The sequence below is a fragment of the Cnephaeus nilssonii genome (genome assembly GCF_951640355.1).
Source record: "Cnephaeus nilssonii genome assembly, chromosome: 21".
NCBI classification, from domain to species: Eukaryota; Metazoa; Chordata; class Mammalia; order Chiroptera; family Vespertilionidae; genus Cnephaeus; species Cnephaeus nilssonii.
Genome location: NC_137092.1, coordinates 29,699,920 through 29,721,529, shown reverse-complemented (window position 1 = coordinate 29,721,529; position 21,610 = coordinate 29,699,920). Strand labels below are relative to the sequence as shown.

The 21,610-nt window shown below is 35.0% G+C and overlaps 1 protein-coding gene across 1 annotated transcript in view; it reads left to right on the top strand.

Moving 5' to 3' along the window:
- Positions 1 to 21,610, top strand: part of PPP2R5A (protein phosphatase 2 regulatory subunit B'alpha) — a 78,640-nt gene that overhangs the window by 49,191 nt on the left and 7,839 nt on the right. Inside the window, exons 4-12 of the mRNA XM_079761919.1 lie at positions 6,872 to 6,964; positions 10,695 to 10,825; positions 12,083 to 12,142; positions 13,061 to 13,169; positions 13,772 to 13,825; positions 18,722 to 18,772; positions 18,996 to 19,115; positions 19,200 to 19,327; positions 20,157 to 20,258. Of these exons, the coding sequence (XP_079618045.1) occupies positions 6,872 to 6,964; positions 10,695 to 10,825; positions 12,083 to 12,142; positions 13,061 to 13,169; positions 13,772 to 13,825; positions 18,722 to 18,772; positions 18,996 to 19,115; positions 19,200 to 19,327; positions 20,157 to 20,258 (848 nt within the window). The remainder of the gene's footprint in view (positions 1 to 6,871; positions 6,965 to 10,694; positions 10,826 to 12,082; positions 12,143 to 13,060; positions 13,170 to 13,771; positions 13,826 to 18,721; positions 18,773 to 18,995; positions 19,116 to 19,199; positions 19,328 to 20,156; positions 20,259 to 21,610) is intronic.

Genomic DNA, 21,610 nt, shown 5'->3' with positions numbered 1-21,610 from the left:
AACCAGTTCTTCCATTAAGCCTTCCCTAATTTTATCTAGCTGTAATTGCTTCATTTAAACATCCCCTCAAATATGTGGCTTTATTATTATCATCATCTAGGCTTCACTCAATAGAATCAGGTTGGCGCTATCTCACTTAATACTTGAGTAACTAGAACTCTTTAGATTAGATTCAGGTACTCAAGTGACACTTTCAGTTTAGATATTTTCTTATTTTTAAAATAAGCAAGGTTTTGAGGGAAAAAGTAAAAGTCACCATGTTCAAAGTACTCTTGCCTAATGCTTCAAATATGACTTTTATATTTTTCAGATAATATTAATAACTTAAAAATTTCAGACAGCCCTAGCTAGTTTGGCTCAGTGGATAGAGCATTGGCCTGCGGACTGAAGGGTCCCAGGTTCGATTCCGGCCAAGGGCACATGCCTGGGTTGCAGGCTCGATCCCCAGTAGGGGACGTGCTGGAGGCAGCCGATCAATGATTCTCATCATTGATGTTTCTCTCTCTCTCTCTCTCTCCCTCTTCCTCTCCCTCTCTGAAATCAATAAATATATATTTTTTAAAAATTCAGACAAACACAAGTGTTTTTCTAGAGAATTTAATGTATTTGCCTATAAATGACCAATGGTACTTACTTATGACTACTGATCATGTTTAATGAATTGTATTAGTAGCAATAACAATAGCTACCATTTATTGAGCACTTACCACACTCCAGAGATAGTGGCAACTGCTTTATGTACATCATCTAATTTAATCCTTATAGTAGCAACACTATAAAGTAGGCATTCTTTATATTTTATAGATCAGGTTAGATTATGGTAAAAGAAATTAAGAATTCTGCCCAAGAAATAGTAAGTGGCAGAATCAGGTTTACAACTCAGTATTACACCAAAAGTCCTTGCTCTTAATTATTAAAACTTTACTGTCTCATCTAGATATAGTCTATGGCGTTTAATTCATATCTTTTCAGCTTCATTTTAACAACAATAAATTAGATCTTCCAAATAATTAGTCATCATCACTTTTTCTTTTTTTAGCCTAATGAGTTTTTCAAGGTATAATTATACATGTACAGATGTGCTTTGGTTAGCTGGAACCAAAGTTTATATGTACAGCCCTAACCGGTTTGGCTCAGTGGAAAGAGCATCGACCTGCGGACTGAGGGGTCCCAGGTTCGATTCCTGTCAAGGGCATGTACCTTGGTTTCGGGCACATCCCCAGTAGGGGGTGTGCAGGAAGCAGCTGATTGATGTTTCTCTCTCATCGATGTTTCTAACTCTATCCCTCTCCCTTCCTCTCTATAAGAAATCAATAAAATATATTTTTAAAAAGTTTATATGTACAAATTCTAACAAGTAAGAGAATTATCATTATAAAGCAGGGTGAATGGAAATGAATCTGGTGACAGACCTCTACGCAAATCACAGTTTTGATACTTTTTTACATGCATGCTCTTTGGTAAGCTGTTTAACTTCTCTGCATCCTCCTTTATAAAACTGGGATAAAACAGGGTTGTGTAAAGATTGATGGGTAATGTCTGCACAGAACCTCGCACATAGAACCTTTCTTCCCCTTAAATGATACAACTTTGGGTATATCGGAAGAAATATATTTTGTTCTTACAGTTACCTTTATACTGATACCTTTAGCTCTCTCTTTTGTAGCTAGTTTATTCGTTCCCTAGAATGAATAATACTGACATTAGCAAGTAGTCTCTTTCCCACTTCCTTCTTCCCTAGAATCTATATATATAAAAGCCTAAGCGACCATCACAACCGAACGGACAACCAAACAGGCTGTGTGAGGCGACCAGGCCGGCAAGGGGGTTAGTGAGGGGAGACCAGGCTGGCAGAGGGGGGCAGTGAGGGGTGACCAGGCAGGGGGGGGCAGTAAGGGGCAACCAGGCTGGCAGGGGGGCAGACCAGCAGGGGTGGGCAGTTAGGGGTGATTAGGCAGGCAGGCAGATGAGCAGTTAGGAGCCAGTGGTCCTAGATTGTCCCCATGATCGGGCCTAAACGGGCAGTCAGACATCCTCCGAGGGGTCCCGGATTGGAGAGGGTGCAGGCTGGGCTGAGGGGACACCCTCCCATGCACGAATTTCGTGCACTGGGCCTCTAGTCTATAATAATAAAAGCATTATATGGTAATTAGGACGTCCTTCCGGACGAAGCTGGGGCAGTGAGGGAAGCCTGAGTCCCGGATGCCTGCCGGGGCGGGGAAAGGGGAAGCCCAGGTCCTGGGTGCCTGCCGGCAGCCAGAGGGAGGCCCAGGTGCCAGAGGGAAGCTGGTGCTGGCAGGTGGGGAAAGAAGGCCTACTCTTGCACAAATTTCATGCATAGGCCTCTAGTCTAATATAAAGTTAGTATCCTTTTAATCTCAGTAAATACGTATATGGCACTTTGAAGCTTCTACTTTCCATATACTCTTTTCCATCCCTTCCCCCAACTCCCTATTTTTGAGAGTTGCATGATACCTACATAGCTAGAACATATAACGAATTGTATACTATTCTGTCACCTTTATACCCATCATTTGTTATTAGTCCTACAGGTAACATTTTTAATGTTTACCATAATTCTTTATGTCAAAGTTTCTCTAGTCATTTCTTGGAAATTTGGAGCTCATTCATTAGTAGAAGGGCTCATGGGAACATTATTCCATGAGTACTTGCATGTTTAATACCAGTTTATCTTTATAGCTTTTATTTTTTATTTTTTTTAAATATATTTTATTGATTTTTTACAGAGAGGAAGGGAGGAGAGTTAGAAACACTGATGAGAGAGAAACATCAATCAGCTGCCTCCTGCACACCTCCTATTGGGGATGTGCCCGCAACCAAGGACCGGAATCGAACCTGGGACCTTTCAGTCCGCAGGCTGACGCTCTATCCACTGAGCCAAACCGGTTAGGGCTATAGCTTTTATTTTTAAAGATAAATTTGATTTGATATAAAATCCTAGGGTCATCTTTTTTTCTTGAGTACCTTAAGTATGTTGTTCTGTTGTCTTCTGATTTGTCTGATTTTCTTTCCCTTCTATAAAGACTTGGTAATTTTGCCTGGATGCCCAAAGAATGTTTTTCCTTTAATGGCCAATAACTTTACCAGACTATACAGGGTGGGGCAAAAGTAGGTTTACAGTTGTTCATATGGAAAATAATACAATTAATAAATAATATTATAAGAATAAACTGTGTTATACTCACAACTGTAAACCAACTTTTGCCCTACCATGTACATAAGTGGTGATTTTTCTAGGCAAATTTTCCAGTTAAATAGTGCTCTTTACTAAAAAAAGCCCACTTTTATTTCTAAAAAGTTTTTTTTCAATAATAGTTTTTAATACATCTTTTGTTCCACTGTTTTGTCTTTCTTCTTGGGGATGCCTGCTATTTGTATGTTGGCTCTTCTTTGCCTCTGCATCTCTCACTTTCTCTTGGAAACCATTTTTTAAAAATATTTCTTCATTCTCTTGGATTGTTGTGGCGCTCTCTCTCTCTCTCTCTCTCTCTCTCTCTCTCTCTCTCTCTCTCACACACACACACACACACACACACACACACACACACACACACACAAAAAAAACCGAGAGAGAGAGAGAAATATCTGTATGAGAGAGAAACATCTATTATTTGCCTCCTGTATGTTTGATCTCCAGACTGGGGATCAAACCTGCAACCTTTTTGGTGTACGGGGCGAGGCTCCAACCAACTGAGCCACCTGGCTGGGGCCTGTTGGATTGTTTTTAGTTTTTCTTTTTCCATCCTCTTTTTCCTTTTTCCATTACACTAGCTGTAAGGCAGACTGACAGTGAATATTTAATTTTTCTAGCTTCAGTAGTAGAAACAGACAAGGGGAAGGGAATGGGTAGAATGCTTGGAGGCGAGAATTTGTCTTGAATAAAATGAAAAATGATATTTTTTAATGACAATAGGATGGATAATTAGCAACATCAGCTATTTTTAATATAGTCCCTGGGAGGTAGAGGGGAACCCTGCTGTATATGTGGGAGCTAGATATTCAGATTATCTTGTGTGTTTTTTATTTTGCCAGGACTTATTTTTTAGAGGTCATTTTAGATGTGTTTTTTTTATTATTATAAAAGACAAGAAAAATAAATTTATATTCTAAACTATTTGTGACACTTTAAGCAATAGTCTGCCTCGTTATTAATTTATTCACTCTATCTAGCAAATAAAAATCTAAATAAAATAGACAAGAGTCCCAGGACTAGTGAAAGATTAAGATATTTTTATCTGCCTGTGGAAATTAACACTGGAAATTCAGCCAAATAAACAGTATGCTTTCTATTTTTCACTGATATGGTTTGAGATTTCAAATAAATTTTCTGAAACTAATAGTTCTTAACATTTTAGGAGGTGGTGAATTGCTTTCAGAATAAGATTTTTATAAGTTGAGTTTTCTCCCAAAACAAATACACAGATACACATGTAAGAAATTTACATTCATTCATGATCCTCTGACTTAAATGGTCTGCCCTAATTACATATATATATTTATAGTTTAAAATCTTTCTAGTAACTAAAATATGGTATACAGTTCTAAAATTTGGCCATTAGATGGTTAGGAACTCAGAAACTACTAAATACTAAGTGAGCTGATTTATAGATTTGTCAATATATTGTTGCTACATCATTACTTGTCTTTTTTTAGAATGGAATATTAAAACTACTCTGGAATATTAAAACTACTCTGATAAATGGCATTATGGAGAGTTGCAGCACTGAAGAAATTTGTTCAAGGAGAGTTTCTTTCCTTGTTGTTGTTAATGTACTTTGAATCAGTTCACCAAAAGTTTTTGTTTTGTACTAAAAGTTTACATTTTACATTTAACTTATTAAATCCTTGATGCTAGAAATTAATTTGATAGGACGAAAAACAAACATTAAATTTAATTATGAGAGAATAAGCACAAGTAATTTCAAAACCTTTCAAATTTCTGTTCCTCTAGTCCTTTTCATGAATTTCCTAAAAATGTACTAATTTTCCGTTTACTAGTATCTCTACTTTTTCACACTGTAATGGAAATGCTAATGAGCAATGGAAGAATGGAATAAACAAAAGAAGGGACAAAAGAAATGTCGTTTTAGTAGCTGGAGATTAGTCATGTCTTATAGTATTTCATGATTATTAATGAGCAACAGTTTTCCCCCCTAAGTATTATTGCTTTATATTTATTGAGGACCAACAAGAGTAATTTTCTGCCCTGGCTTGTGTGGTTCAGTTGGTTGAGCGTAGTCTCACGCTGGTTGGATTCCCAGTCATGGCACATGCCAGGTTGTGGGCTCGATATCCAGTAGGTGGCATACAGGATGCAGCTTATCAATTGATGTTTCTCTCTCAAATGAATAAAAAACATACTCTTTAAAAAAAAAAGAGTAATTTTCTGTGTATCTTTTAGATCAGGGGTGAACCTTTTTTTCTGCAAAGGCCATTTGGATCATTCGAGGGCTATACAAAATTATCAACTTAAAAATTAGCCAGCTATATTTGGTCAGACATTTCATTACCTCACCCTAATGCCTCAGCAGGGCCAGACCAAATGATTCTGTGGGCCGGATGTTCCCCACTTCTGTTTTAGATAATTAGGGAGGCTTTGGCTGCTGTATTGGCCTGGAATACAGGCAGATTGTGCATTATTTTTTATCACTTTTTATCACTTCTTTAGTGGCACAGAAATGTGGCCTAAATGTTTATTGGATGACTATTTTTACTTTGGGATCGAATCCTTTATTTTTTATTTTTAGGGTGCTAGATTGATATGTAGTTTAATGGCTAATAAATTGAGGCACATTTTGGGCTATACTTTCATAGCTGTTACGATTACAACAACAAAAACTTCAGTGTATTTGCCTTTCTCTTTGAAAGATAGAGTAGGTGTAATGGAGGCAAGTTGACTGAATGGAGGCAAGTATTTTTCTGATTGGTGGCAGCAAGTGAACATTTGCTATTACATTTTAGAAATTTTATATTTTTATTGATTTCAGAGAGAAAGTGAAAGGAGAGATAGAAACATCAATGATGAGAGAGAATCATTGATCGGCTGCCTCCTGCACCGCCCCCCCCCCCCCCCCGACCCCCTGCCACTAGGGATCAAGCCTACAACCCAGGCATGTTCCCTGACCGGGAATTGAACCGTGACCTCCTGTTTCATAGGTCAGTGCTCAACCACTGAGCCACACTGGTCGGGTTTGCTGTTACTTTTAAGATCCTGGCACTTTTTAAGTAGAAGGCCTGCTGTAACTTCTAGTTTATTCACTGTGGTGAACAGACATTCCTTCCTGAGCTCTGTATATAATTTGGTTCATTATTTCCCAAGTGTGGACAAGGTATGCTGGTTTCAATTTAACTCTTTTCCCCCAATTATAGTTTTAAATAAAGACCTGAGGATTTTTTATTTTACTTTTTTATACACTGCCCTTTATAATCCTGTTTATTCTTATCTGGATGGAGTTCTTATGTATTTAACAAACTCTGGAGATTAAATTGAGGTAGTTTAGTGGTCCACTGGAGAAAGAATATTTTCCCAGTGAATATGGGCTGCAAAGTAGTCTTCTTAATTAAATATTTAATAGGGACCATGTTTATTTTCTAGCTCCTGTAATCTAAAATTTCAATGAGTGATATAAAGCTATTGCAATTACAAAGCTATTACAATTCTCAAAATTTACGGCTTATGAGACCAAATTGTGTATATTTAGTTTTAAAAAACTGTTACAACTTATTACTTTTCTAATGAGATCCAAAATTTCCCTACTTGTTGGTAAGGGAGGTGTGTTTTTGGTATGACATTAACTTAGCGTAGTATTTTTTGGCATCATCTTAACTTTTATTTGATTTTCTCTCATAGTTGGTGTATGAATTCTTCTTAAGATTTTTGGAAAGCCCTGATTTCCAGCCTAGCATTGCAAAGCGATACATTGATCAGAAATTTGTACAACAGGTAAGGCATTCTTATGTCTTAAATTTTCTTATGTTCACCTTAGCAATGATTAAGTTGTGATTAAAATAAAATAGTCTTTCAAAACTTTAATATTTCAGTTTAACAGCACTTACAATTCTTTTTTTTTAAAAAATATATTTTATTGATATTTTATAGAGAGGAAGGGAGAGGGATAGAGAGCTAGAAACATCGATGAGAGAGAAACATCGACCAGCTGCCTCCTGCACACCCCCTACCGGGGATGTGCCCGCAACCAATGTACATGCCCTTGACCGGAATCGAACCTGGGACCTTTCAGTCCGCAGACCGACGCTCTATCCACTGAGCCAAACCGGTTTTGGCAGCACTTACAATTCTTGCCAATTAGGATAAAAATTAAGTAGCTTTGAGAATGGAAGAGTATTTTAAAGAGAAAGGATTAACTTCTAATGAAGTCAATCAAATTAACCAATCCAATCCTAGATTCCCAGTTATTTTGTAAAGATCAGAAAAGCAAGCATTTTTAGAACCTACATACTCAAAATTAATTCCTCAAAATGTGTTCATTTTTATTTTTATTTTCAAAATCTTTTAAACAATATAAAGACCTCTTTTTAACTATGTAGAATTGGCTGGCCCTAGACAAAATTGTGAGGTAGACCAAATTTTTCTCTTTTGAAATACTTGTAGGTATGTAAGTATCATTAGGAATTTGAGTTATTTGCATTTTAAAGAAAGATAAGATAAAAGGGAATCAATGAACTCACCGCTGAGGCTAGGATTAAAATTACAAGAACCCTTCCTACCCTCTCCCACCATGTGTATTCCCTATGATAAAGATTATAAACATGAGTTACACATATTTGGAGTTCAATTTTGGTTATTTATAACTATCCCCGACCCTCATATAAAGTATTCTAACTAATTGCTGTGAATCTATATATATAAAAGCCTAAGCGACCGCGCACTGACTACCAGGGGGCAGACTCTCAACACAGGAGCTGCCCCCTGGTGGTCAGTGCACTCCCACAGCAGGAGTGCGCTCAGCTGACCAACGGGCACCAGATTCCAGGCTCATGGCTGGGAAATGAAGCTGGGGCATCGCGAGCCTCTTCCACCTCTGTGGCGGGACTACCAAGCGGCGGTGGCAGGCACAGCAGGGCTGGGATGAGCAGGACCACCTGGCCCAGGCTTGGACTCCTCCCTGGCCACCTGCCACTTCACGCACATCCCTCAGGGGATGTCAGACTGCCGGTTTCAGCCTGATCCCCGCAGTCTGGGCTGGCCTGCGATGATCAGGCCAATACTGGCAGTCCAACATCCCCCGAGGGGTCCCGGATTGCAAGAGGGTGCAGGCCAGGCTGAGGGACCCCACGGGTGCACGAATTCCTCTAGTATGGTATAATAAGGAATTCTAGTAATGCCATGTTAAATTGTATTTAAAATAATAGCAGGTTGAGAGGAACAAATGCCTTAGTGTTTCCTCAGTGTAGAGCTTGAGGCCTTTCAGTTGCTAGATTATTCAGTAGATTTTAAGGGGAACAAGAATAAAAACTGGTATAGTGGGACCCATTTTCCACCTTTACTCTAAATGCCTGAATTAGCTGAGAAGCCAAAGCCCAGTCATTTGTTTTCTAGCAGTTTGTATGACTGCTTTCACAGATCACTTCACTGAGGTATTCCTAGTGTGTTGTTTTATTACATAGTATGTATGGGGATTCTCTGCTTCTGGATTTTGAAATTATTTGATTAGGTGATAAATATTAAGTCTTAGAGTCTAAGGTATAAATTTGGACAATTCATTTTTTCAAGAGAAGAAAATAATTGTATAGTTTCAGGTTATGTTCAAATCATGAGTTTCAGAAGAAAGAAGGAAGGTAAGAATTATTGAGTACATTATATGTGCCAAGCACTGTCCATATATATAAAGAGCTTGACCATGTCCAATTTCAGTCAGTAGATGGCACAATCAGGATTTGAACTACACACTCTGACCTCTGATCTTTTCTTAAAAAAACAAAAACAAAGAATTGGTTTCAATCCTCATTTTATCAATGAAGAAATAGGCTCATGGGTTATAAATTACTCTTAAAAGCACAGTTAGATAAAAGTATCAGTGCCAGAATAAGAAAGTTTCCTGAGTACTAGTTTTGTATGTGTTTCATTGTGTTAATATTATATTATCTCAATAAATTTATATAGGTTATATTTCAAAATAGGTTTCTTTAAATAGATTTGACACTTTGCTAACAACTGTTCTCTAAATATTTTCCCCAAGGATCAACTTGAATTAGACATGACCACCTTAATTAAGGGCCACTGTTATTAATTTGAAAGCATATCTTCAAAGTAACTCATCATCAAAAACTTGCATATGAGTGTGTTAAGTGAGTAGTTTAGTCATTTTTAATTAGAATAATTTGAACTGAACTTCTTAGGTACATTAACACAAATTCTCATGTTCCAAAGATGGTTTTACTGGAGCCTCATACAGTACTTTCATAAACTCATGAACAAAGAATGGAAACTAAGCAAGACACTTGTTTAGGGGAATATAAATACGACAAAAGGCATCACTATCCTCAAAAAATATTAACTCTAGTAGAAGAGATATATATGTACACAATTACATGTAATTCAAGACAGAATGAAAAAAGAACTTCGAATGATGTTCAGAGCTTGCGATTTTAACTGTAATTATCAATACCAAAGTACAGAACATAAAATTCCTTGACAACTTCATTCTTCAAGAGAGATTATAATTTTTCCTAAGAAACTCCAGTTTCATTTAAAATATAGTAATATGTTTTTTGGCAGAAGAAATTCAGTTTCTGTACCACTTTAAAAATGTGAGCTTTTGACTTTTTTTTGAAGATCTTTTATCCTACCTTTGCTAAAGAGTTGTGTATAGGAAAATGATGATTTGGTCAATTTGAACTGGCTTAAACTTTTCCAGCCATTTTAGAGAGAGAGGGAGAGAGTGAAACATCGATGTAAGAAAGAAACATCAATCGGTTGCCTCCCAAATACACTCTGACTGGGTTGTGCCCTGATCCAGAATCAAACCCATCACCTTTTTTGGTGTATGGGATGATGCTCCAGCCAACTGAACCACCTGGCCAGGACTGCTTAGCTGACTTTAAATAAAAATCTGTGGTCTTATCTTTTATTTGTGTTATTTCATGAATGATCTCCACACTGTTAACATGTATCTACAATAATTTATCCTATTAACTAAATAACAATTTTTGAGCTGTTGGCATGGTGACTCTTACATTTTTTTTAGTGTAAAATCACACACACACAAAAAGCCTTGGTTTGTGTGAATCTTTTTAGTAAATCGGAAATACACATGTGCACATGTATTTTAACTTCATTTACTTAATGACTTGCAATCTACAAGTTTTAGGATTTTTGCATGTAATTTTGACTTACTATCAAAAAGCATTAAAAACTCTTAAATTTCAACACTGTAAAGTTATGGACCATGTTTAGTAAGTCAAGAGTGGGATAGAATTTTAAAATGAGTGGCAGGGCAAAAAAGGTACACTTTTTGAAATGAAATAAGTGAAGAGAAATTCTCCCTAAGCTTTTCTTTAGCTTCACTAGTTAGCAAGACTAAAACCAATATAAGGCAGAATCTTTAAATTAAAAAAAAAAGGTTCATGGGTTATCTAAAATCAGTATTAGAATAAAGTGAAGTTTTAGCTTGATTATTTTTAAAAAGTAATTTCTCAGCTTTTTTTTAAAGCTCCTGGAACTTTTTGATAGTGAAGATCCCAGAGAACGTGACTTCCTGAAGACTGTTCTGCATCGAATTTATGGGAAATTTCTTGGATTAAGAGCATTCATCAGAAAACAAATTAATAACATTTTCCTCAGGTAAATTGGTCATATATTCATATATAGTGCTTTTTACCCCTTTCATATTTTCTTTTTATTCCAGTTGCTTTAGGTTAACTTTTAACATCTGAAATTTGGAAATGTAACTGCTAGTATTTGAGTCATTTTTAGCCCATTGTGTGGACATCATTTGCTTGCCTCTAACTTTGTAGAAATGTATAACCTACTTTTCATCTATGTGGATAATAGTAATTAAGTTTTTAATAGATAATACTGTTATTCACGTGTAAGATTTATTGTGAGGAGAATTTGTCTAATTATCTATTTCCTTGAGTTTTTTTGTTTGAAAATTTTGTAAGAACTATTTAAATCAGTAGCTCTTGGAAGTACTTTCATTTGATTTTCTGATAAAGGTATTTAAATTTATATGGGATCTACCTTTTAGCTACTTTATAAGTGATAGTCTATTTAGTTGCCTCACAGTAGGAGATTTCACTTTAATACTCACACTTAGGTTTGGTATGTTTGTTTTAAATTGAAGATCTGGCAAAATTAGGCTAGCATTTCCACATTGTAACAACTACAGAAGAGCATCTCTCTCCAGTTCTGTGTCATCCTTCCTTTGTCTTGTGTTTCTTTGAATTTGCCTCCCTGCTTTAAGGGTGATCTTAATCTTGGAAAGCTAGGCAGCCTGTGTAGTTTAGGTTTAGAGAATTCTGAATAATGGTGGCTTTATTATATGTGGGTTCTTTTCTCTTGGATTTTCCTGAGTAAGGTTCCCTATTTTAAAAAGTATTTCCTCGAGGAAACCCATCTTTCTCAAAAATTTTTAAGTAAAATAAAATATTCCAGGTGAAAGATTATCTTAACATATAGCAAGTTTTAACAAAAGTATATGCTTAAATATGAAATATTTAAAAGTATCTGGTTTAGCTCTGGCCAGGTGACTCAGTGGTTGGAGTGTCACCCCACATACTAAAAGGTTGTGGGTTTCATTCCCTGTTAGGGCACATGAGGGAGGCGACCAGTCAATGTTTCTCCCTCCTTCCTCTCTCTAAAATCAATAAACATATCCTTTTTTGTTTTGTTTGTTTTTAAGTATCTGGTTTAGTAGGAAATAGACTTTCTTTTATAAGATTGCTGAGAAGTAACTGATTTGGGGAAAAACCGTTTACAAGGAATTCTTACAGCATTCTTGTACAGTTCTTATAGTTATCCTTGGGGGTTTATTTCTGCCTTTCTCTTAGATGTAATGAAAAACAAACTATCAGAAAACTATCTTTATTTTAAATTCAGGTTTATATATGAAACAGAACATTTCAATGGTGTTGCTGAACTCCTGGAAATATTAGGAAGGTAGGTCAGTTTTGTGTTTTATTTTTTCTTGTTCTTTTTCAGAATTAAGTAAGTTTGAATGTCTTATGTGTTAAAATCTTAGCTGGGGTTGGAGAAATTATACTTAAATAGAGACTGCAAGACATCGTTTCTCAACTGAATTCTTATTATAGTTTTCTTGGGAGGGTCAGCATTTTTAAAGTACTGCCATGCAAGACATCTGTTTCAGAATAGGCTTCTTGCTTTTGAAGTTGTGGCATGTTTTATGCCTTATCTTGCCAGACTGCCTCAGAAATTTATAGGATCTGATTGGGAAGAGATGAAATAAGCTACAGTGAATCTTTTGATGAAGTTGTAAGAATTCTTGTTCATATGTTGATAGACCATTCTTAATCCACCTGTTCTTTTTAGAAGATTGTACAGCCTTTGATTTTAGTTTACATGAACATTTCGCCTTCCTTATTAACTTGAGAAATGTTTAGACCCCTGTATTTGTACTAGAGGAAGCTAAAATCTTTAGTAGTTAACAGAATGACTATGGAGAGAATTACTTCTTAGTTTAAGATCCTTCAATAAAGTAAGAGAAACAACCCATTTACTTCAGAAATATTAAAAATGCTTATTATTGTGATATTGATTCTGGCTTTAGGGATGAAAAAAGTAAAGGCAACAGTGCATAAAGTGATAAGCTTATATAGGAAATGAAGATAGAAATTACTCACTGGAACATTAATTGGTAGTCCTAGTTTACTCTTGGGATCATTGAATGATTTAAAGACTTCATAGTAATAGTCTGCCTAAAGTAGTTTGAAGATGAGCAAGTAATTCAACACCAGGATTGAAGCAGAGCACAGTTCCTTATGTACTCATGGCTATAATAACTTTTAGAAATAAAGTAGTAACTACTTAACCCTTCCCCCTGCCTTTTTTTCCCTCCAGTATTATCAATGGCTTTGCATTGCCACTGAAAGCAGAACATAAACAATTTCTAATGAAGGTTCTTATTCCTATGCATACTGCAAAAGGATTAGCTTTGTTTCATGCTCAGGTAAGCTTCAGAAAACTTTCAAGTGAAATGAATATTGTTTCAAAGACTGATATAAAGGCAGAGAAATTGAGAAGTACTGAGGTGGCAATTTTAAGTATATTTAAGCAATTTGCTTTTTAAGTTGCCCAAAATAAAATTTTATAATTTAAAATATTTTTAGTGTTATTAAATAAGGTCAGTGCATATTGAGTATAGACATAGGAAAGAAAATGTCAAGCTCTTTTCTAGTCCAGGCCCTGACCTACTTAACTAAATGGCATTGAATAAATCCCACATAACTGCAGTGTTCTGTTTAGCTGCAATAACCTAGTTAGTCTCCTCGATTACTACTTAGAGAATAATATATCAGCATGGCATACATGCTGAAAAGGTGAAATGTTAAGCTCTAGTCTTACTTCAATTAACTTTATATTCAGAAGTTACTTTCAAGGTGAAACAGTTACACAATTGTGAGTATACTAATTTTTATATAGTATTGAGATTAAGCTAGAGTAAAATTCATCAAAATGAGGTAGTCATTTTTGTTAGCTAAATATAAAAACCCTGTATCACTAAATGTTACTTCACTCAGTAATATTTATAAACTGTCCCTTCCATTTTAGTTAGCCTACTGTGTTGTACAGTTCCTGGAGAAAGATACAACACTAACAGAACCAGTAAGTGGTCTATTTATTTTTATGTTTTGGGTCTACATTGGAGCATTTCATTGTACCTTTCTTTATACTGTTATATACCGTTACAGAGTTATCAACAGTAGTAGTAATGTACTTTAAATTAAAGTCATTGACAAGGAATGAGAGGTTAATCTACATTCAAAGAATAGGGTTAGGAAGAGGAGTTCTCATGAGTTATGTTCTTGAATAACTTAAATATAAATTAATATTAACATAGTAGTTGAGATGGGTAATGACAGGATCAAATGACTACATTGAAATTTCATATACATATTATCTTCACTGATAATCTTTTTAATCTTGATTTACCTTTTAAAATGAAAACATACCATTGAAGTCCCAAAATTATTCCCTTTGAGTTTTGTTTTGTCTTTACAAATAGCGTTTTCCCTCTTATTAATGATAAACCACATGATTGGGATTGAAAACATCTCCTTGCCTTTGGAGCTTAAGATATAATCTTGGAATAAAGGTTGTTTACTTTATGAATCAGCATATCAATTCACTATTTGAATTCTACTGCTTACTATTTGACTTACTATTTGACTATCATATGAAGATTCAGGAGAAAATAAAAATGTTATGAAAATTAACTGAAGATTCAAGAAAAACAAAAGATGGCAGGGAGAAATAGGAAAGTATAAAAGAATAAAAAAACCTTGGTGAACTGAAAATTTTAATAGTACTTTCTAGGTATCCTAAATCTGAATATTTAAACTAAGAGTTTTTGAAGGATTGCTGAAGGTTTGAAGGATTTAAACTGCTATCCCTACGTGTGCTTGGAAAACTTATGTATTTAGTATTCTCCCTTTGATTTGACCTTTGTATGTGTAAAGGAACAAAAGATGCTTTTGCCACTCACTCCCTTATATTTTGAGTTTTTAGACTTGCAGTTATTTCTGAAAACAGCTAAAAATACTTTTTAAAAATCAGAAGAATTAGAAAGCCCACTCTGTGCATGAAGCCACATAAGTTTCTAAAGTGGATTAAAACTTAATACAAATCCATAACTCATTAGAATTGACACAAAGAAAGCCTATAACATAACTGACGGTTCATGTTGGTGAGTAGTAAACAGATATAATTTAAATATATTAAATTAACATGGGTGGCTAGGGGAGATGATTTATTTTTAAAGAGGGATGATGGCCAGAAATCTGGCCTTAGATGAGTTGGGTTAATGGAAATAGAAACAGGATGAGGAGATAGTAATGTAAATGTCTAAGTTGACAAAGAAAAATATTTTTCAATTCATAAAGATCTGTAGATATGAGAGACCTTGCAGTTTCTACCATAGGCTATTCCAGCACCAAAATTATGGCCATGTTACTTGGGTCTCAGCCTTAATATTCATTTCCTAGAAATCTGGCATTCATATTAAAGCTTCCTAAAAATTATAAATAAGCTGTGGCTATTATTTTTACATTCTATATGTACCTAAATTTTGCATTGAAATTATTTTCTGAAATGGAAATAACTTTGTTTATGAAAGTAATGTGTGTTAATTTGGTTTACATAATACAAAATCAGAAAGCACAATGTGGAGGTAAACACTTATAAGTGAATATATTTCTAGAAAATTTTTCTGTATTTATGTGTAGGTTAAACAAATGGTGGGACAGTGCTTTTTATTTTTCCCCCCCCATCTCTCAATATAATGTGAGATGTAATATCTTTCCATATGAACCTGATTGTTTTGTTCACTGGTAGCATCAGATTCCATTTGGGTTACCCTAACATATCTAATCAATCTTCCATTAATGAGCATTGAATTATGGGAGTTTTCATTGTTACAGTCATGTTGCTGGGTGAAGGGGGGTGTTTTAAGGGGTTGGATTTGTGCTGTGTCCTGTCTGTGGTGTTTATTACCAAAAAAAATGTGTGTGTACAAAACCCCTCAGAACTGTATACCAAAATAAAAATTTTACTGCAAGTAAATTTTTTAAACCAATTAGCCAAAGAATACATGGAAATTTTAACATGTTCTAAGTTGCCTTCCACAGAGTTTGAACAATATAGATGCCTGTTTTCCCTCACCCTAGCAGGATAAGTTTTAAAATTTTTGCTGATATTAAAATTTGTTAGCCTAATAGATATGAAATATTTTCATTGGCCATTATTACAGGGATTGAGCCATCCTTTTATATGGTTATTGGTCATTTATATTTCTGTGTCCTTTGCCTACTTTTTATCCTTTTCCTATTTTTGCAAATATTTTTTTGTCCATTTGAAGTTTTTCTTTAATTTTGAAGATAGTTTTTAACTAACTTTGCCTTAAAGAACTAAAAATATTTTTATGTGGTGGAATGTATTCATCATATGGCTTCTGGCCATACTGACATGCTAAGAGAAATCTTTGAGATGATCAAAATATTCTGTAGTATCACATTCTGGTTATTTTATGGATTTAGTTTTTATCTATAAAAACTTTATCCCATCTATAATTGTTTCCTAGCACTGCCATGACGAATTACCACAAACCTGGTGGCTTAAAATGACAGAAATTATTCTCTCACAGTTCTGAAGGCCAGAAGTCCAAAATCAAGGTGTCAGTCAGCAGGGCTGCATTACCTCCAGATGCTCTAGGGAAAGTCCCTTCCTTGCCTCTTCCAGTTTCTGGTGTCCTCCAGGTTTTCCTTGGCTTGTGGCTACATCGCTCCAATCTCCCATTGCCTCTTCTGTCTTTATGTCTCTTAAAAAGGACACTTGTTGTTGGATTTAGGGCCCACCCAAATAACCCAGGGTGACTTTATATTGAGATCTTTAACTTTTAATTATATCTGTAAAGATCCAATTTCCAAATAAATCACATTCAGAGAGTCTGGGATTAGGGCACACACACACACACATCCCATCTGAAATCGAAATTTGTGACAAGGGTAAGGAACTGCATTAATTTTCTATTGCTGAATAACATTTAAAAATTTAATGGCTTAAAACAAACATTATCTCATATGAACCAGGATATGATTTATATTAGATGACTTAGCTGGGTCCTATGCTGTAGGGTTTCTTACCAAGAAAGGCTGCAATTGAGGTGTTGTCCAGTCTCATATATAAAGGCTCAGATGAGGAAGGATCTGCTTCTGAGTGCACATTTGTCGAAAATTCAGTTCCTTAAGTGCTGTTGGACTGAGTGAGGGCCTCAGTTTCTAGCTGGCTGTTGTCCACCAGCCACCCTCAATTCCTTGTCAACGTGGGCATTTCCAAATATAGCAGGTTGCTTTACCAAAGTTGCAAGATGAGAAGGCTTTAGAATCTGCTAGTGAAGTGGAAGTCACCAGGGCAGCCCACACATAAGGATTACAGAAGAGTGTGGATTCAAGAAGTAAAGATCTTGGGAGATTAGGAGTCTGCCTACCAAAGGAGCTACACTTTTTTTTTTCTCCCTAAATGGTGAGCCACCAGTCTTAGGTACTACTATTTAATTAACTCATCTGTTTCCCGTGGAACTGAAATGCCACCTTTGTCATATATTTAAACTATATATACATACACATACACATACACACACACGAGTCTGTCTAGTTATAACTGTATTTTATGTCTCTTCTGTCAGTTTCGATGCTAATACCATCTTATTAATTTTCCCTCCTCTCCCTCCATCCCATTCATGGTTATTTGCTTTACATTTATAGCTTTTAGAATAAGTGTTTCTAGTTTTGGAAATTAGAAACACTTATTCTAATTGATAATAATTCATTTGGCATTTGATTGAAATTATATTAAATTTATAGATTAAGTACAGAAGAAATACCTGTACAATATTGAATCATCTTATCTACTTAGTCTTTCATGATATTCAATGATGTTTTAGTTTTCACTGTATAAATCTTAAACATTTCTTACCAGTTGTATTCTTTATGTACATTAGTTTTTGTTATGAAAGGCATTTTTCATTTGATTATAATTAATACTTTATTTTATAAAGGTATATTGATTTTATCTGACCATATATTGAATTTTTCTACTCATTTTAGTAATTTTTTTTCTACCCATTTAGGAATAGTTATTTTAAAATTATAAAGATGTATAATTAATATATACTTAGAGAAATAAATTCTGATATTCCTTTATAAAGTTATTGATCAAAACCTTTTCATCTTACTGGATTAGCTCCAGCACAATGTTCTCTACAATTTTAATTTGAATGAGTGTTCTTCATTACTGGACAAGATCAGTAACTATAACAAATCCTAAAAGGCTATTTCCACAAAAGCACCAGGCCCAGATAGTTTTACAGGCTGTTTCGAAGAAAGCATTGTATAATGCTTTCTGATAATGATGACTGATGGCTTCTAATAAATTCTTAGTTCTGTCTTACTAAAATTTTATAAGAATAAATATCAAATAACTGTTCAAATTTTTTGAGATATAATCTACAACTATGAGTTGAACCATCCTGGAATAAATTATAATTGGCTAGATAGTATTCTGTTAATATGCTGTTGGATTCACTTAGTTGCAGAAATTTGTATAGTTTGGTTATCAAGATTATGCTAGCTATTAAATAAATTGGGGAGCTTTCTGGTGCTTTATAATAGTTTTAAATAAGAATTATTTGTCCCTTAGTTTCTCCCTAAAATAACCTACGCTCCTCAGCCCAGCAGTTATTATATTTTCTTAGTAGCACTTACTGCTATTGAAATTTTATTTATATGTCTAATTGATAACTTATGTTGGTCTCTCTGCTTTATGAAAATCATGAACAGTATCTGGTACAAAGGCATTCAATAAACATTTATAAGTAAAATCTGGGGATACACTTATATCCTTCAGATAATACTTCAGAATGAATATTGATATAATCACAATTACTTAAAATTTCCTGGAACTAACTTTATTGCTTAATTACATGCTAAACTTTTCCTTTTGCAGGTGATCAGAGGATTGCTGAAATTTTGGCCAAAAACATGCAGCCAGAAAGAGGTAGGTTTGATTCAATAAAAATAGTACATTAGAACACTGGCTCTCAGGGCTGTAAACCATGTTTCTTTTGGCCCTGCTACTGAGCAGCTGTCCTATGGGGATTAGAGAAACTTGGTAGAATAACGGTCAAGTCCTTTTGTGTCCACTGAGATAATCATTTAATGTTTTCTATATTAACATCATATAATTTGTCATGTTTCTTAAAAAAATTTTTTTAACCTAGGTGATGTTTTTAGGAGAAATTGAAGAAATCTTAGATGTCATTGAACCAACACAGTTCAAAAAAATTGAAGAGCCCCTTTTTAAGCAAATATCTAAGTGTGTATCCAGTTCTCATTTTCAGGTATGATGCACTCAGCAAAGCCATTTTTATTTTATACTATTTCTTTTCTCTTTTGTTTTTGACATTGATAAATATTTCTTTCAGGTTGCAGAAAGGGCGTTGTACTTCTGGAATAATGAATATATTCTTAGTTTGATTGAGGAGAATATTGATAAAATTCTGCCAATTATGTTTGGTAGTTTGTACAAAATCTCCAAGGAACACTGGAATCCGTAAGTGTCTTTGGCTTTTTAACCTTTTTATCATTTGCTCTCCTAACTCATACATAAAGCCTACGCAGATTTGGAACTTATTCCAAGGTTAACATCACATAGTATATATACCTTTATAAGATGTAAATATATGTGTATGTTCTTAATTTGAATTTAAAATTACAAATCTCCCTGAAGGTAGGACTTTCTAGTGTGACATTCTGCACCAGACCAGTATGTGGTCAGACCCAGCTAATACTTGTGGAGATGCACAAATGGCTGCGAGTGCCAGGCTGGGTTGAGCTGCTACTAACACTCATCTCTGCAGGTAGCACTATGGCAGGGAGAAGCTGAAGTGCTTAAGGTCATATAAGTGATGCTTAGGTGGCATATATTCTAACTTCTATGACATCATGTTCGTTTTGTTTTTATTGATTTTTTAGAGGAAGGGAGAGGGATAGAGAGAAACATCATTGACTGGCTGTTCCTGCATGCCCCCTACTGGTGACCTATTGTTTCCTGGGTCAGCACTCAACCGCTGAGCCACAGCAGCTGGGTTCGTGTCCTTTTAAAGCTGCTGTTCCTCGGGGTTTGAGACTCTAGAGCAGACATGAAGTAACCATAGCGTTTTTAGTGAAAGTTTAATCTGAGCATGATACATGGGTGAGGACAGGGTTTGGGATCAGACCATCTCTACCACCACTGGCTATGTGATCTGTAGCATTTCCTCTTTTCATCTCTAAAACGGATTGAGTGAACCAGCCAACATTTAACTCCTTCCAGAGATGACCGTGTTACATTTCCTGTTAGAGGCATCAATAACCCAGCACTGGCTTATTTTTCATTTTAGGACCATCGTAGCACTGGTTTACAATGTGCTGAAAACCCTAATGGAAATGAATGGCAAGCTTTTCGATGATCTTACTAGTTCATACAAAGCTGAAAGACAAAGGTATTTGACATTTTAAATTACATTTTAGGTTAGCTGAATGTGATTCCGTATAATAAGATATTTTCTCCAAGTTAGAATTATCATGTTTAAAAAATCAATTAAGCATAATGATTTGAAAGTCTCAATACTAATACTTTTAAGTTATTTCCAGGTAAACTTCCCCTAATGGTTGGTTAGATTATGATTTTAATATGAATCAGAAATCTTCTGTTGGTTTCTTTCTGAGCCTTAGACTTCTCAGTCTCATAGCACTTGAATGCAATGTGCTAAAAACCCTAATGAAAATGAACGGCAAGCTTTTTGTACTATTTTATACAATTTAATTTTTTAAATATTTATAAAAATCATTGTTGTCACCAGGGGCTTCCATAGTGAGCTTTAATCTTCATCTACTCCTTGCACAATGGGGTTTTTCTTAAGCTCCCCATTTAAACAAGGTGGTATTTTAAAGTCAGCATAGTTCACTTATGGAAAGAGAACTCACATAACGATATGCCTATCACTCATACTGTTAATATTTTGTTCTTGCAGTAATATATATTTTAGAGAATAAAATAAATACACAGCATTTAGGAACTTGGCTTAGTGATTACCTCTTTTTTTTTTTTTTTTTTGAGAATTTCATAGATTATACAAAATAATCTAAAAATCACTTCCTTCTCAAACTTCAGGTGGGAGTAACCACTGTACTTGAGAGCCCACCTGTCATTTGAGGATAATAGCTACCATTTACTTCTAATGAGTATATTACCTACTCTGTTTGGAAAAGCTCATCTATTTCTATTAGTCATGGTTTTCTTGTGCCAGGTAGAAAAAGCATAATTTTATTCAAGGCATCCTAGTCTACCAATAACTAAGTCAATGCATCATTTCTTCTAAATAGCCCTCTTTTAGATAGGAATATATATTAGGTATATAGTTTGAGCCCCAGGAACAAATGGAAAGAAAACATGACTAAGAATAATCATTATATCTTAATCTGCATAGATTAGCACCTCTGTCCCCTTAAATCATATATAACTTCAGATATAACTTCAGAACTATAAGCCCACATTCTTATATTCAGAATTGAAATTAAGTACTTGAAATAACATAAAATAGTTTGAATTTGTTGGGGTTTTTTTGAGAGAGAAATTATTCGAACTTTGAAGTTTTCATTTGATGTGTAAGAGACGAGAGAGCAAGTTACAGACTGGTTAGTGCCTAGGAAAGTGATACATTCCAGCTGAAAATGGTCTCAGACTGATCTCGTGGCCAGTCTTTCTGTATGTAGAAGAGTGATCTTGACTATAATAGTAACTATAAGAGGTCCATGTAAAAGTACTTTGGTCAAGACTTCCAGTTACAGAAAC